Source organism: Anopheles coustani, chromosome 3 (assembly GCF_943734705.1).
Source record: "Anopheles coustani chromosome 3, idAnoCousDA_361_x.2, whole genome shotgun sequence".
Taxonomy (NCBI): Eukaryota; Metazoa; Arthropoda; class Insecta; order Diptera; family Culicidae; genus Anopheles; species Anopheles coustani.
In genome coordinates, this window is record NC_071288.1 from 42845473 (window position 1) to 42863136 (window position 17664).

Below are 17664 nucleotides of genomic sequence, written 5' to 3' on the forward strand. Positions count from 1 at the left end.
ACTTTTTCAAGAGCACTATTTTTTATGTTTCCCTTTTCCTTTATGTTTACCCTTAGCTTTCTTTCCACCCATTGGGCCAAACCTTCCAAGACGCTTCCGCACCATCACTCCGCGCCACCATGCTTGAAGTTTGGTTGCCATCCGACCGCACAGCTCCTTATGCTGCATTTGCGCCTCCCAGCTGATCAACTCCTTTTCCAGCGATTCAATTTCATGCTGTCGCTCTTCGTAGTTGAGGTGCAGTTCGTTCCAGTGTTTTTCGGTGGCGCGTACCTTTTGGAATCGTGAATCCTGTTCCTCCTTTTCCCGATCGAAACGATTCATCCAGTCCTCTATTTCTTGTTCCGTACTTTCCAATTTCCACCGGTAGAACTTTTCGATCGCGGCAGACGCCACGATGGTATGAGTTTTATCGAGAGCGGACGCCGTTAGTACCTTCTCAAGATGATCAACACGATCGGAAATGGTGTGCTGCAGTTGCTCTTTGCGTGATGATTCCCAGGATTTGATGAAACGTTGCTTTGCCATTTCAATTTGAGATTCTAACTGAAAAAAACACGTGGAAGGGTAAGAATACAAAGCGCGTATGGGTTTAACGAAAACTTACGTGAAGTTTTTGGTTCTGCTCGTGAAACTGATATTTAAGGACCTTTAACTTTTTCATCAACCGATGGATCTCTTTGCAACGTTCCAGATACTCGACCCGATCGTAGTATACTCTCGCTTCACCCGAGGAACTACTTACGCGGAAATCTCCGGCTTTGTCTGAACAGATTGATTCAGTAGATAGCGGTTCATCACTAGATCCGATGATGTCAGAAAGAATTTCATGCAGTTCTCGTTTTTTAACATACAGCAGTTCGGCGATAGAATATGTTTTGGTTGAATCAAACAATTGCGAATTTTGTTGACACCAGGATAGAACTTCTAATTTTCGTAAAGCTTCCTGAATTGCGGTCTTGGTGAAGGTTCTTCTGCACGTTTCAATTGATTCTGTCATGGTTCCTAAAGGCTCTAGTGTGAAGGCGCCAGACCAATGCAATAGTTGTACAATTCGGTGAAAAGTAAAGTTTGTTCACTTTTGTTCTGAAGAAAACATTAATCTAAAACAGAGTTACCCAACGATGGATTATTTCAACAATCGCCACGTGAGAAAAAAGACAAACTCTGCGAAAGTAATTAAACTGCACCCAAGAATGAATCCTCCGAGTCCACCGATGTATACTGTAAGTAGAAAAGCCGTATCAAATAACAAAGCATGCTGCGAGGTTTTCAATGAACAAAAAATAAGAATAATTTTACCAAACACATCAGACAAGCCGAAAATGATATCTCTGTTGAGCTGCATCTTTGGGTAGTCTGTTAAGCCCCACTGAAGATTTGCTCCCAAAAACCATTCGCGTGATCGCTGCAAGTTTTTGTTTTCATATTATAATATTGAAAAGGTGTCTTTAATAATTTAAACAGTCTTGTAAATAGTTGTTGTTTTTTGTGTTTACTGGACTGGTGAAGGACTTTCTGTAGGCTTCTAAAGAGCAACACAATTTTATAAGTGGGACACACATGGTACGTACATGTGCTTGGATGAAGAAATTGGAATCGTCACAGTTGGGCAGGCAGTTACAGTCGATGACCTTTTTCTTGGTTCGTATCGTAATCATTTCATCTGTGAAGGAGCAAGTTAGTTTAAGGATTGTATTTTTATTTCCATCTCTTTTTTCACCATTCACCAGAGGTGGAATAAGCGTTTTCCAATCTTTCCAAGAATCTTTTATATAATTTAGTTAATCGTTTTAAAACTCAAGAAGTAATTTTAGTTAAATATTTTAAAAGAAAAGGCTAGTGCATTATTACTATATTTAGATATGTGCTACACTACTTTTACTAATCCATGTGCATTATTCTCAGACTATTCTGAGAATTTTTATCTTCTTTAATAACATCTTTACACTGATATTTTTAATATACGTTAGTGCATCAATCTTTTATGTTTTAATAGAAAATATCACGAAAACGTGTCGTTTGGTGACTTTTTCTTGATCAAGACGCAAATTACATAATTCAGTTACATCATTCTCACATTGTCATATTCTTCATTAACTTTCATTCGACAGTAAATATTCAACCACATCACGCGTTTGATAAGACCAGCTATTTTTAAAATTAGAAAAATATTATGGGCAAACAGTACGGAGATCTTGGAAGATCGGAGCGCCAACAAGCTGCTTAGTTACCTGCTTACTCTATGAGCCACATTGCCACTCACCCGATCGCCGTCCAAGGCAACGTAATCCCTCAAAGTCACAGATGCGGTAGCGGAAGTTTCCTTTCCCGATGGGGCGATAGAAGTGGGGCACACAACCGCACAGCTTGAAGGCTAGCTTCATGCGACACTCGATGCGGCACAGGTTGTAGCTGTACACGGGGCTGAATAGTAGCAGCTCTCCTTCGTGCGTGAAGCGGCACTGACGCTGCCGAACGGACAGATCACGAGCATTGCGAGAGGTAAGGATCTCCAGTGCCATCAGCTCGACCGTCGTGTAGTACGATTCCTGGAACGAGTACTGCCGCTTGGAGATCTCGGCCACTTCCATCGAGCCATGGAAGAAAACCTCGTAGGAGCTCTGTAGCTTGATCAGCTGACCGTAAACTTCGCCGTCGAGCGGATGAACCACCAGCGGGGGAGGCTCGGGCCCCCGGTCCCAACGGCGCGCCTTCCAGTACTCGTACGAGGTGTACTCGGCGATCCGCGAGTTCACCGCGAGGCAGAGGCCCAGCTCCGTGACTACAGGTTGGACGGAGAGGTTGCGAGAGGTACCACTGTTCACCTGCGGCATGAACGTCCAGGACAGGTTGTACAGCAGCTCCATGTAGTCGTAGCCGGCGATGCCGAACGTCTTGTACATGGGCAGCTCGAGAAACGTCCGGTAGGACACGTTCGCCAGCAGGACCACGAACTCGCGGAACTGTTCCGCGTCGTCCTCGTCGAAACCGCGCAGCTTGATGTACTCGGCCAGCTTCTCCTCATCGATACGCCGATGTGAACAGATCGTCAAACTTGGGAAGCTGGTGTTCCATAGGTACATGTTCCGGTCCATGGAGATGACGGTCGGTGACGTCTGGAAGCGGTTCCAGATGCGCTGAGACAGCGCCACCATGCCATACACACCGATCGTAATGCAGCTAAGCCAGACCAGTCGCTCGAGAATATGCAGACCACTAAGCACCAGGTATCGCACACCGTGGGAGGAAGTTGTCGTTAGTAGATGGACGACGAACCGCCTCGTACGGCGCACCAAGCGAGCCCGGAGTCCCTGTTGCTCCATCGTGAACACTAACGCAATAATGGCCACACGTCGGTTAGCCGCTTGTCCGTGTCCGAAAATTCGGCGGAGAGCCTTCTCATGCTCGTTAATTATCGCATGATTACTGTCTGGCAGTATACCACCTCCTCCATTTCGCCAAATGCTTGTACCTTCTATCGTTTCTACCGTATCACGCTCATTTAATTCAATTAACGCATGACGAAATGTCGATCTAGATGTGGCTCGAACGAAATCCCTACGGTCCCCAGGTTTCATTCCGATTAATCAACCACTTACAAACGTCGTGGGGGAAGAATTAATGAGCCTTCTCACTGCAGTCACCGGAGTATCGTTAGCATCGATTCGAAGACGGCCCCGATTTCCCGATAGCCGTTTAAATAATTCATGTCATCGGAATGAGTGTGCCCTTTTTTTCGGATGCGATCGATTTGCGCGCATTGGTTTGCCGTAATGGTTTTGTTTAATGGTGCATCCCTGGAGGCTAAACTCTGGTCCGGCTTTTTATAACAAGCAGCACAAATATTCTTTTCTATTTCTTGTTGTATCCATTTTTAATTCAATGGCTTAAAGATGTGCTTTGAATTTCGGTCTCAGCCTTGTTTCTATTTTTCATAAGGCGTTCTTCTAGTACCGCCCTGTGTCTTTCCTAATCCGCAAAGTAATCGTAGCCCTTCCATCGAACTTGTTGCAAGTATTTGCCGTCTCAAAGGCTCAAGCACTTACGGGCGCCACCATATTAGACGCGTGGCTCTCCTCTGCAGCGAGGAAAGTGCCGGAAAGGACATTCTTACGCCCGAGTGTCGTCGTAAGCAACAAACGACCATGAGTTAGCACTCATACGATGCCTCGAAACGAGTCGTTGGCTGGCGCCTGGTGTGATATGGCAAGAAATCAGAAAAGCGCGTCCACCGGAACTGAACAAGCCCTATGTAATGGCTAGCACCAAGTATATGGCGAGTATAGGATGACACTACATCAGAATAAAATTCCTCTTTACATGGTTGGAATATTTACAATGAAATGGGTAAGGTCCGAAAGCGGTTAACAAGTACCATCCATGAAAGTACGTCTCGTAAGTCATCTAAATATGACGGGTTGAATAAAAATGGTATTGACTGTATAAAATGTAAACCTTAAACCAGTTTGAAAACAGCATTTTTTAAACTGAGTTGTCTTGCATTTTTTGGAATAGTATTAACAGTCACATCTTAAAACCAGAAACTGTATTTGCTAAAGAAAAAACAAAATCAATCCTGAACAAACATACTTCCTACGGTATCTTCATCCGAAGGTAAACACTTCAACGTCGAAGCGATATAAATACCCTTCCGATGGAGCCTGATTTTTGGCCTCTCGAGCTGACGAGTAGTTTCAAATGTATTTTGCGTTGATTTTGAAAGGCATTTCAAGTGTCTAAATTTATCACAATCCTATGCAACAATAGTGATTGTTTTGAATTTTCCAAAGAATTAGGAGAGCAGGAGTTAGAAATTAAATGGCATTAGTGTATGCAAATAGCGTTTTATAATAGCTTCTATGGTTCGAATTGTTTTATTGCTTATTGTGTTTGTATGTAAATGCAGGTATATTTGGTTTTGTAAATTCAAATCTTCCATTTTACAAGATTCTATTGATTTACTATTTGAAAAAATTATAACAAAGAGAGGTTCACAAGGAGGAGGAGGTAAACAATATTGCCTTCAAATATTGTAAATAATAATAAAGTTATATGTAGGTAATTAAAAAACATCAGGCTTTTTGTAGTGACAGAGGTTGCAAATATTACACGATCATACACACTGTATTATTGTCCTTGATGTACTCATATTTAAAAACCATCTTGTCTGGTTTTAATAGTACAGTTTAATTCAGCATTCAAAGTGAGATTTGCAAATAGCTGCAGTTTCAAATAGTTGCATCACAATTTAATTCGAACCTCGCCAACATTCATCACATGGCATGGCTTTTCCCACGCCACACATTATTTTGACGCTCACATTCTGTACTTTATCGACATCATCGTCATTCATCTGAGCAACCCACGGAAACCGAGAACGAAGCCAACCCCGGGCTAGAAGAAGGGTGTCATTATTTTATTATTGAATTCCTTCGACGATTATTAGTGGAATTCCTTCGCAGCAAAAGGGAGAAGTTCGTGAGAAAATTAAATATCTTAACTTCATCAGCAGCTACGCACGGGCCACTTCAACTCAGTGACGCCCTTTTCTCGACCGAACCGAAGGGTAGGGCGTTGAGTGGCGCTGTTGACGACTATCTGTTGAGCTGCGTTGTGTCGAAGAACGTTTTCTTAGGTCAATGGAAGCCCCTACCCGGGCGCGGTGGAAAAAGGCACATAAAAAACGAACATACCCAAACGGAGGATATGCTGAGGATGACGCAGGATGTCATTTTGCTGGCTTTGATCGGCCGTAGAATGGGGCGAATAGAATTCTCTTCACCACGTGGCCCGAACGGAGGGGGCATTTGCCTATTCTCTGGTGACGACTTTTGCCATTTGATCGTAGTCTGCTGAATAAAAAGGGATGAGAATGATTATGCGTCGGGAAAACAACGTTAGGTATTTGGAACTTTTTTGCATTTGGCCGCTACCGCGCCAGCCTGCTGCCGTCGGGATTTCGAAGCCTGGATGGTTAAAAATAGCACACCATTCGGTATTGATGAATTGAGTCACACTGGCTTGGTATGGCATTTGTCTTCTTGCCAGTTCTGTAGCGTATAATTGTTTGTCGAAGCTTAGTTTGCTTGGGCGTTGGCGGTAGATCACTAGAATACCAAATGTTGGGTATTTCAGACTGAAGCAGCAAGCAAGTTGTGCGCTTAACAGACATTTTCGAGTTTATTTATCAACCAATTTTCATTTTTCACAACGTAAAATTTTTAGTTTGAACGCATGAGAATTCGTTAACCGTTAATTGTATCGCATATCGCATTTACTATACTGCATTGAAGATTCTTTCCTATTGGAGATTGAATAAAAAACTGGACATGCTTGGAATTATTTTGGATAATTTAAATTTTTTTTAAATGTTGGCTATTAGATAGGTAAGTTTTACTTTGATCTTTAAGATACAATACGATAGGAAAAGAAAGGACGACGGTTTTTGGATGTAGAATAAAAAACACTTTTGTTATTCAATCCCTATTGAAAGAACAATTTTATACTAAACCGATCTATTACGATTACATAAGAATTGATTATAAATTTTCGTTCAACATGCCACGGTTAAAATAGGCCATGTTAAAATAGGGACCGATTGTACTAATCATCAACCCTAAAAACAAAAATAAAAATAGAGTAGGAGAATACAAAGTTAAGGGTACTTATTAAAGCCACTCGAGTTTGTTTAACTTTTGGTCAAAGCTTTTTAGTTCGTCCCGGTATTTTCTTGTCCTTCTAATCCCACTTGAGTGTTATTTTTTAAATTTATTGTGCCTACGCGGAACATCTTTAGGACATTGGACACATTCTATTGATTTGCTTTTTTTTTGTTTTCAGATCGTTACGGGTCACAATGGAAAGCAGAATCCCAACAAACCTTTTGAATCATTTCTAAAGTGTGTAAATAACTCTGGTTGCCGTATTTTGGATTTAAAAACATAAAGAAAATGTCTTTGTGTTTGGTTAATAAACTAGCAGTATTATGAGTTTTTGTACGTTTTTTGAGAGTATATGGTCATGTGTTTTTAAACATATTTGATTGTTTGGAAACAAGATTAGTTTTACTGCGACGACTTTTGTTGTTTTTTTTTGACGATATATACTACGTAACTTGGTACCGATCAATGTAACAAATCAAATTTCACCTTAGTTGTTATTCATGCAAAACTGTGTGGGGATATGTGTAACAGATAGTCAATTTGGAGTAAAAAAATTTGGTCAATCCCTGTTGCATCGAACACCAGTTCTACTGGTCACAATATGCGAAACAGGATAAAAAAACATTCCGTTCCTGTCCACAACATAAAACCAAAATTTGACCAAAATATTAGTCCACGATGAATAATAGAGAAATGCCTTCCTGTGTGGGTAAGGAAAAGGAAAACATTAAAATAACCACCACCAATACGAGAATATGCACATGAAAAACGACTTCCTATTTATCAATTGTGAATTATTTACTTGTTTCCTAATGAGAAACAATCACTTCACGCAAGGATGAAGAACTACCCCGGAGGGCACCGTTACCGTGCCATGTGTCAATCAGAAAGCCTTCTATCCTTTCGATGTTTGGCCTGACGCCAGTTGGCATCAGATCGGTTTGTTCGTAGGCTAGCGACAACCGTGCGCCATTCGTGGTCCTTGGAGCTCTTGGAGTTTAGGAGGAAAATGTTACTAAAAGGCTATGCCTTCATCGTTACGCTAATTCATATATGGTACGGTGCGTCTGGTGCTACGGATCGAATCCTCGAAAGTGTATCTCCACCAAAGGCCATATTCGGGCAGGCGGTGCGAGGCCTCCTATCTCGTTACTTCCAGAGTGCACGGGTGATACTTTTTGGCAGCTACGGAGCGCACGAGGAACCACCGCATGAACGTAAGTATTGACTGAAGGCTGAAGGGGTTGTGGTTGTGTCCCGTTTGAGAACCGCGTCTATTCGTAATGCCAGTGTTTGCTGCAATCAGGCGACCGCTGCTTACCTTTAGCCACGTGCTAAAAGTTCACCCGGAAGAGCTGGAAGTTTGGATGGATGACGACCATCGTCAGGAGAATGTAACAACTGCCGGAGTAGCAAGCTCTGGCGCGAACCTTTTCATGCTCCCGCAACATAGTGAGATTGGGGTGGTACTAATATTCGCCTCGGTGAGACAGTTCCGCCGCTACTGCGAGGATCTACATCCGCTTCATGCCCGCGAGCGCTACGTGCATGGGAATTATCTTATTCTCGTCGAGCAGGAGCAGGTGTCGATGGAAGACCTTCGACCAGCCGTTTCCTGGCTGTGGCGGTACAATTCGATCTTGAACCTAATGGTATCGATCGGGACTCAGCTTTGGGAGGAGGGTTCCGGCACCGTGGTAAGTATTACCAGGCACGCTACTTTGGTTCGAAGGGTAAGGGACATAAAGTTCCTAAGGCTTCTTCCAAAAAGTATTTGAAATTCTCCAAAATCCGTCTGTTCAGGACTGATGGTGAACACCTTTCGTAACTGCCGTTTTGCAGAATCTGTTCGTGCTGAATCCTTTCCACACGGATATCAATGATCAGCTAGTGGAGTTGAAGGTGCTCGCTGAGGCAGCTAGTTTTCCAATCTCTCGCGACAAACTGAGCGTGTTTAACGGCATGCCGATACGATGCACCGTGTTCCAGCGGAATCCGACCTTACTCTCGTGGAACAACCTGCCAGAATCGTACCGCAACGTTCCGTACGTCCGCCAGTCCGCCCTGGCAGCCAACGGTTCGAGTGGGTTGGATGGAATGCTGCTCGGGAACTTAGCGGTGGCCCTTAACTTTACCGCCGAAACGATGGATGCTTCCGACGGGCTAGAGTACGGCTACCGGTTGGCGAATGACACCTTCGTCGGTTCGCTGGGCGACCTGCTCGAGTACCGTACGGACATATCGTTCAACGTGCGCTTCATGAAGTACTACGACACGAATGCGACCGAGTTCCTGCAACCGATCTACTCCGACCAGCTGTGCGTGCTGTCGCCGAAATCGCTGGAGATTCCGCAATGGTTGGCGATCTTCCTGTGCTTCCATCCGTACGTTTGGGCCACGTTTGTGGTGATCGGGTTCGCCGGCGGTTACGGATGGTACGGGTTGCGCCGTTGGGCCCTGCGTAAGGTGCAACGCTACGGCGACCATCTGAGGCGGGGCGATCGGGCCAAGTGTACCACACTGTCGATCGAGCTGTGGATGGTGTTGCTGGGTGCCAGCTCGACCCATCTGCCCGTGCGAGCTATCGAACGTTTGCTGCTGTTGGCCTTTCTCGTCGCGAACGTCATCATATCCGGAACGTTTCAGGTACGTGACTCCCAGTGACACTTAGCCCCACTCCAAAGAGTTAATCTCTCCCTGGGCTCCACCGAATTATCTCGTAGGGTACTCTTACGACAGCCTTTAGCACCAAGTCCTACTACAAGGACATCAACACGCTGGAAATGTTGGACCGGTCGGGGTTTCCGATTGGGACGTCGTCCCGCTCCCTGCTGGACATCTTCGGTAACGACACATCGAGCGCCCTCTACCGCTCGCTCAAGGGTAAGCTGCAGATTCTCAACGACTCGGCGCGACATCAGGCCGCGTTCCAACGAAATATCTGCTGCATCGAGCGACGCTCGGACGTGCATCTGATCATCAACACCGAGTACATCCGGGCCGATGGTCAACCGATGCTGCACGTCATCGAGGAGTGCCCCCGGGTGTACTCGCTGGCGTACATCGTCCGGAAGGGGTGGCCCTTTGCGCCGTTGTTTAATGACGCCATCCTGCGGTTCGTCGAGTCCGGTCTCTGCATGAAGTGGTACGGCGACACCGAGGATGCGCTGACCTTACGGAGTCGGTTGCGTCAGATGCGCGAACGCCAAGCCGAGCAAACCCTCCGGAAGCTCACCCTTATCGACATGCAGACCTCGTTCTACATCATTGTGCTGGGAGTCGCCGTGAGTTTGGTGGTTTTTGTCTTCGAAGTGTTTGTCGGCAAAGGTGATTAACTCGGTGTGCATAATTCGAGCAAAGACTAGATCCCATCCGGCAACATTCTGGTCTTTATGCAAGTAAACTAGCAATTAAACATGATACAAATTTAAAATAATGCACACAATAAAACCGTGGTTCGTGCGAGATATCCTTATACATTTGTGGAATATTTTCATTCTTCTTGCTTCCAAGATTTGCCTTTCTTTGCACCACCGTGGACATAAATTAGACATACAGAAAATTTGAAAAAAAGCACATTTTGCCCATCAGATCCAGCGCGCATTGGGATTGAATTTCCACGCTTCGTACGTTCAAGTGGTTTGATTCGTTCAAGAAAATCTTACCATTGCTGATGACGTCTGAATAGGAAGCTAATTTAGCAGAAGGCAGTTCAGTTCTTGTGTGTTCAGTGTACATGTGTGCGTGTGTATAGATATGGATGGTGGGAGTTTTTTTAATATAATCATATAAAGTTCACCATCTTACATCCCCATCCGGTTATCGACAGTTTAATATGGAGGTGACATGCACTGCGATTCGATAGACAGGACGACCTTTGAGTTTGCCCTCCTACTCACACGGGAAATGGATTGGAAATCGGTGTATAGGAGGAATATGAAACCGCCGAACAAAATGCTCTCGTATTTATAGAAAAAAATAAAAAAGCGTGTAACAATCGGCACTCCGGAAACGTGCAATAAAGTGTTTGGATGATTGAATTACGCTATCACAATCGGCGGAGTGTCTGGTGAATTCAATAACCGTGTAACACATTCGGGCAGTGGTAGAGAAAAAATGTAAAACGAACAAAACAAACTAAGATTCAAAACACAAAAAGAGTTTCCGGTTTATGCGACAATCAATTCGCTATGGAAAAAATCAAAAACATTAGAGACGTTTCCTTCCGGGTCTGATGAGTCAGTTTTAACACAATATAAATGTTAAAATACCTTCGTGATAAAATTGTGCTTACAACGGATGTTTTTCTGCTCTTCAAATTGTCATGCAGAACCATTTTCACTGGGCCATGGGACACGTTCTCGGGGAGCGGCCATTTTTCCCGGAAGGGAAACCGTCAGGTTCCTCGCTTTTTCTCGGCTGCGGTGGGCGAAGGAATTGCTGATGGTGCCAAAACACAAGGTTGACAACCGGTAAACGGTGGATCCTCAACACCTGATTAGCTTGATTGATGGTAGATCACGCGGTGTAAACGTGCAAAAGTCGATACTTAATGTTGGTTCATACCGCTACAGCGTGAAATGCGGAGCGCAAAGGAGCGGAAACTTTTTCTTTTTCGGCAACTTTCTTTCGGACAGCAACTGGTGTACCTTTCTGTTTTTTTTTTTCTTAGAAGGGACGAATCTTCAGCTCGTTGGAAGGAAAGAAATGTTTTACTTAACACTATCCTCAATCTTAAGGGTCAGTTTAACAGAAGGTTTATTCTCTTGCCTGGCAAAAGAAAAAACGCAAGCAACATTCTTTCAAAAAATTTTCAAAGTCTGCTTCTCGCTTCTCATCTATTTGCCGGGTCGAATAAAATGGCTTACTCAGGCATATAAATTGTCAAAGACAATTAACAGACAGGTCGCAGCATACCATGTAACGAGCCGAAAACCGTGGGAAAATTTTTGACAGTTGGTTAAAATTTTGTTTACTACTCACGAACAGCGAAGAAAGTGGGGTAAAACTGCAAATTTGGTATGTTTCATCAAAAGAACAAAGAGTTGAGGCGTTCGAAATATGTTCTGGAGGAAGACTGGGTATAAAGCAGACCAACACACTTAATTTCGGCAATCACAGCGAGCAAAAGGATCCATATCCCATGATTTCACACAGAAGAGCAGTTTCTATCCGCAAGACCATGGATACTGTGATCTACAATTACCAACTACCTATTTCGCGAAGATTTTGGCGGAGATCTCCCACAAGTAAGCTGGAATTTTTAAAAACATTTTTTTAACCAACTGTCACAACAATGGCGGAGCAAAAAACAGCTTTGACCCGACCTGTCTGTTAAATGTCTTTGATAAATTGTGCTTGTATTTAAAGCACGATAAAATCAATTAGAAACACCGGTTTGAATGATGAAGCCGCAACCTGTGTGAATATATGGAGTGTTCAATTACTCTCCTTTCGTCGGTAGTGGGAATTAAAACCACAATCTGTTAAAGATAAATGCCGACATGCTACACCCGTTTGCCGAAGGTGCATTTGAAGCTAATGGAGTAATCTATCAGTCGACTAATTAAACGACTAGACCGCAACATGTCCAGCGAGTTTAGCACGCTCTCGATATCCGCCGATGGGTCGAGAAAACGGAAGCACTGCGTGGTAAAGTTTCGCACGTTAGTTTCGAAGCTAAAAGCCGTGTGGTAAAATAATGCAGAACCCAGATCTTGGGTATTTCAGCGGGAATGAAATCGACTGCGCATTGAGTCAATTAAATCGGTATTGATTGAATTTGCGCCCTCCCGGTAACACACGTCACGCTGGCTTGATAGGACCTTGTGACGCAACGGCGTTAGCCCGGGTAGTAGGAGTCGGAGTCGACTAGAATGTGCTGCTGACAGCTCCGAGTGGCACTTGATGATGGCGCCAGGATTTGAATTCAACTGCCCCGTCCGCCGGTGGCCGTGTCTGCTCATTTCCGCCCGTGCCCCGGTTCGAATGCAACGCATGAAGTAATCATCGATCGGGATGCCCGAGGGAACTGTTGTCATGGCGGTGGGTGGATAAAGAAAAGCGTACGGCGGCGGTACACGGATGAGGGCTGTAATTTTGCTCGTTTGCTTTTATGTTTTAGAGACGGTTTTATAGTCCAATGGTCTTGGTGGCTGCTGTACAATTATAGGAACCTATGCAAATGTGTTCCTAGTTCGCCATATAGAGCTTGGGAATTTGTATAATGGCTTAAACGATGAATTTATTTGTTGGTATTTATTAGTATTTAGTTAGAATCCATGATCAAATAGCGTTGAAACGTATTCCTTATCGTATTGGTTTAAGACCCTACCAAGAACAGAGAATTGAATTAAATAGAAAATTTCCCATGTTCAGCTCACCTAACCCGATTTGATATCCACGATAAGATTATATTTAATCATTTTTGTCAGCGATTTACTACTACTGTTTTTCGATTTACTCAGTTATTATAATGCAATTTTTAAAATTTGTACTTTTGATGATTTTTTCATTTTTTAAATTTTCCAAAAACTCTTGGCACAGTACAAACAATTTCTATCGAAAAGTAAATAAAATCACTTCTTATTAAAATTTTTGAATTTAATTTAAGTCAAATTAATTTAAAACTTTCAATACAGTTTAGAATTAGAGTTTTTCAAAAGCGACTTAAAATTATGTTTGTAGAGCTTTTATTCTTATAATGCAAAATTCGAAAAAATCAGAGGAAGGATTAAAAACCCAAAAATGGCATACAAAGAGCGAGCGAGACGATAAGTGTAATAAATGGTAGTCTATAATAATCTTAAAATTGTGAAAATGTGTTCTTGTGCTCAGTAGATTAAATGTTGATTGTCGGTGTGGGTTTGTGTAAGTTTGTACAGCTGCCGTTGTCTTGAATAATTTCTAAAATAGCAGAAAGAAGGGAAGAATAAGATAACTAGCTCGATGAACGATTGAAAATAGAACCAACAGTGAATCACGAACCAGAACTACTCGACTGCAGGACAAGATTACGGTCAGTATCCCTTTTGAAGCGGACACTTGTTGATTAACTGTTGGCCTTCATGGTCAAATTCAGCGCCTCAACCAGTGCAGGACGAAACAGTGCCGAGTGTAGCGATGGCGATAAATCTGTTATGCAAATTGCGGTAAGTGAGTAACTGATATCATATTGTTGTAATTTGAATTTCATGGGCAGTGAAGCTACCCGCAGAACCCTGCACCCAAGCAGGCAGATTGATCTCCCTAAAAGGGCGAACAGTAAACCACCTTCCCACCCACCAAGGAGGGATACAAAGAATCCCGCATGATTTTTCTCCCGTCCTCCCCCATCCGGACAGCATCCAGCGGAGACTTTTGCAACGGAAACGGAACCACTGGGTGGCGACCAATGGGGAAAACCACCGCTACCATTATTCGATTGACTTCCTTTTCCCTCTCGGGACGTCGGTTCGCTTTTCCGAACGGTGAATTCCGGACGAAATGTACGCACATAAATTTTCATCACATTTCTCCAATTTACGATAAACGGGCTGGAAGACGATAACGACGAGGACGCCGACGACGACGACAACAACGACGACTACCGGGTATCGGAATCGGTCAGAATCGATGGAACCTGCCGTGGACGGACTTCAGCACGAATGGATCCTGAATCTTCTGCCCACCCGGCTCATCTGCCTCACCGCTGCCCGACCGTTACCCGGAGCGTCTTGCAAGACAAGTCCCGGAGCGGAAATGGAAACGGGACGCTACTGCCACTTGTTGGAATTGTTCTGTAATCGTTTTTCTTTCATTTTTCCCACCCAACGTCTTGCGTCGGTCGGAATGTGTTCGCCCTGTTGCGCTTATGCGGGCGGATGCCTTTCCTCGTTCATTTTCACCTTCCACCGTCCCGTTCCAAGGGGGTTTGCAGCGGCTAAGGATAAACCCAAGAAGTCATTTACTTTTCTTTTCAATTTTCTTCCATCTGCTCCGGTAGCACACGAACACAGCTCGAAACCCGAAGATTTCCAACCCATTCTGGGGTGAAACCGTGACGGCAGGCCGGGGGTGGAGGTGTGCTGGCCGGAGAGGGTGAATTGAAACGGTTCTTTCATTTCCGCCCAAAGGAATCCGAGTGGGACGCACGATACGCAGGTCGCGAAGGAAAGCGTCGGCAAGTGGTCCGTTCCTTGGAAAACGCAATAAAAAGTGTGAAAAAATACTTCTGCACTTGATGTGTGATACTGCGTCCGTTTTGGGACGCAAAGAAAGGGAGAGCAAACGAGAACACTTCCACCCGAAAATGCCGTCAGTTTTCCCGCCGATCCCGTAGCGCCTCGAAAGGGACAACCAGCGTGACGCTCGGACGGAGCCGAACGAAAGGCCGACCGCTTCGGGATTTCGTGCTCGACTTCGAAACCGGATGCTGCTCCCGTCGGCCAGTTTCTAGCGAACGAGTGCAGTGTTGGAACGGTTTTCCGCGGGCCACCAGTGGCAGTACGAGACTAGATCTCGTCGCAGTAAGGCCGTGGGCTCACCCTTTTTTCCTCCCTGTCGATCGAAAAAGGCATCGAAGGGCGCCGGAAAGGAAAACGCTCCACCAGCCAGAGGGACAGGTTGGCCACCCGGGGGTTTGGCGTTTGCCTACGGTCAACCCTTTCGCGTCCATCCGGGGCGTTAGTGTGGGCTGTAAGTGCGTACCGGGGATAAGTAAGTGTAGTAGTTATTGTGGTTTGTGAGCCGGCGTTCGGCAGTGTTTTTGGGACGTCCAATGGTCAAGAGAAAGGCAGCATGATACAGTCAGGAAATGGAACATAAATGGCCTCCCTCGTTGCGATAACTTGAGAGATCGTGTGTGCAAGATTGCCGCCAACGCGGAAAGTGAACAATTTGTGGTGTGTTTTGTTAACTGGTTAAAATTGGTCTCATGTGCTGCCGACGTTGGACACGTGTTGCAAAAGCATGTTGGGGTTTTATCAGCTGCTGTTGCTGTTTCTGAAAAAAAATAGATTGTGATTCGTCCCTGAACCTAATACGTCTCCTAAAAGTTACGTTTTTCTTCTAAAAAGCTAGTCTTGCCAGAATTTCCCATCGCTTGCTTTCATTTCCAACGGAGTACAATTTCTGAACTCAATTGAGCATATCTGAATCTCGAAAGGAACGTCATTAAAGAATACAACAAAAAAGAATCCCCCTCGCAGGCGAACTGGAAGCCAAACAGAGCCGGGAAAAATAATCTCTCCCACTGTTTGGAAACCCCCCTTTTCCCCCGCTAGATTCCATTCCTCCCTGTCCACGTAGGACGTAAACGCTGAGCTCGCGATCTCGCCTTCGTTCGGTATCCTTTCGATTACTTTCGACGGGAAAACGCGAGAGCAAAACAAAAACCAAACGAGACGAGCCGACGAAAAAAAGAAAAATTAATCTCAGTAACCTACCGCAGGCACCGTGAGACGTGAGAAAAACCAACGGCGGCAGCACCAACACCAGCAGTCCCCGGAGCCGACGGTACTCGAAACGGTTCCCTGCGAGCGCGCGTGTGTTCAAAGATGAAGTGACATCACAAACGCACGCTTTCCGGTTCATTTGCGATCCCTCCCGAAGGCCACAACGAAACCAAGTCGTGTAAGTATACGGGATGAGGTTTGTATTCACCGGGGGTTCCGTACGGGAGAGTCCTATCGGCGAACGACTTGACGTTGAGACATTCCCAGGAAGTGCACTGTGGCCGTGTCGAACTTTTACCTCGTTTTCGTACGTGCTGTGCATTTAATTGAATTTGTCATCTGAGCTCCGATTGAAGGCGACCAAAAGGCAGCTCACTTGGTATCAGTGTTTCATCCAATTACATGCCAAGTGATACATTGCCAAGCAACTGTGCATTTCAGAAAAAAAATGAATACTACAAACCAGCGACAGTTTCTTCCTGTGGTTTTCCTAGCTTCTAATATATCTTATAAATAGGCACTTGCCAAGGAAATGAAATATGGATACTGAACCCATTCTGACGCAACCGACGAGCGTTTCAAAACTGTCGGCAGCTGCTGGCGTAAGACGATGTCCCGCTCCGAGCCACGTGCAAGCGTTCGGCATGTTGTGAAAACGCACCATTCTACCGCCATTCCTTCCTGTGTGCCGTCCCATTGCGCTGGCCGTTACTAGGGAAATGATTTCCGGCTGTGTTTTATTTTGCGCCCACTTTTCACCCCATCTCGTAGCGTGTCACCCACATTTCGCGTGACGCCCGAGCGATGGAGGGGTTTGTGTGCAAGAAGAGTGATGAGGAATCGAGGACGAAAACTTCCTCAAATCGGGCACCTTTCAGGCCCTTTGCCCCGGCGCAGCAGTTTACGGATCGTTATCATCACGCTGATTGTTGCCACAAGAGCGGAACTTTGCAACGTCTTTCGGAAAACGTGGCCTCCGCCTCTCCTGGAGGAAGGTGGAACACTGGCCGTCGGTCTGGGCGAGCCTATATAAATGGCGTTTGAATGTTAAAGGCAAAACAGGATGGAGCGGGCTTGCGTTTTTTTTTTGTTGTGTTAATAAAGCTTCCGAAAGCACCTCGCTTGTCGAATTTCCCGTCGATACCGTTGAATGAACGTTTGGGAACGGGACGGGTACCGCGCGTTTCCATTTTATTGAACATCGTTCGAAGTCCAGTGAAGTTTCCGTAATTTTGCCGAAATAAAGGAATCAAAACAAGGAAGTAAAAAACCGTAGGGAGGTAGAGGCTATGGATGACTTAGTCGGAACAACGGTCAGGTCGATGTCAAAATATCCGTACCTTTCGGAAAAATGAAGGAATAACTTTTCACATTAACATTTCGACACGGTTTTTAACGTGGCTGTTCAGTCGTTTTCCGGGGAAAGCTGTCTTGTAACTCAATCAATCCACGCTCAAAAGTGAACCAAAACAGGGGCAAACAAAATAAGGTGGTTTGCAAGCAAAGCTTAAAAGCAACCTACTCGAGCAGCCGTCGGAGGCTACCGTTTTAAATCGGGTGTTTGC

The 17664-nt window shown here is 44.8% G+C and overlaps 3 protein-coding genes across 3 annotated transcripts; 1 reads left to right on the forward strand and 2 right to left on the reverse strand.

Annotated features, from left to right (window-relative positions):
• Positions 1–15: 15 nt before the first annotated feature.
• Positions 16–1000, reverse strand: LOC131261425 (dynein regulatory complex protein 9-like). Its single transcript, XM_058263460.1, has 2 exons — positions 608–1000; positions 16–546 (listed from the first exon to the last, which is right to left on the reverse strand). Exons 1-2 carry the CDS (start codon positions 998–1000, stop codon positions 16–18), a joined length of 924 nt encoding a protein of 307 aa, XP_058119443.1.
• Positions 1001–1129: 129 nt separating this feature from the next.
• LOC131261436 (uncharacterized) lies at positions 1130–3326 on the reverse strand. The gene is made up of 4 exons (XM_058263471.1): positions 2267–3326; positions 1575–1666; positions 1303–1408; positions 1130–1224 (listed from the first exon to the last, which is right to left on the reverse strand). Exons 1-4 carry the CDS (start codon positions 3324–3326, stop codon positions 1130–1132), a joined length of 1353 nt encoding a protein of 450 aa, XP_058119454.1.
• A 5286-nt stretch (positions 3327–8612) lies between these two features.
• LOC131259299 (uncharacterized) lies at positions 8613–10000 on the forward strand. Its single transcript, XM_058260754.1, has 2 exons — positions 8613–9311; positions 9389–10000. Exons 1-2 carry the CDS (start codon positions 8628–8630, stop codon positions 9998–10000), a joined length of 1296 nt encoding a protein of 431 aa, XP_058116737.1. The 5' UTR covers positions 8613–8627.
• The last annotated feature ends 7664 nt before the right edge of the window (positions 10001–17664 follow it).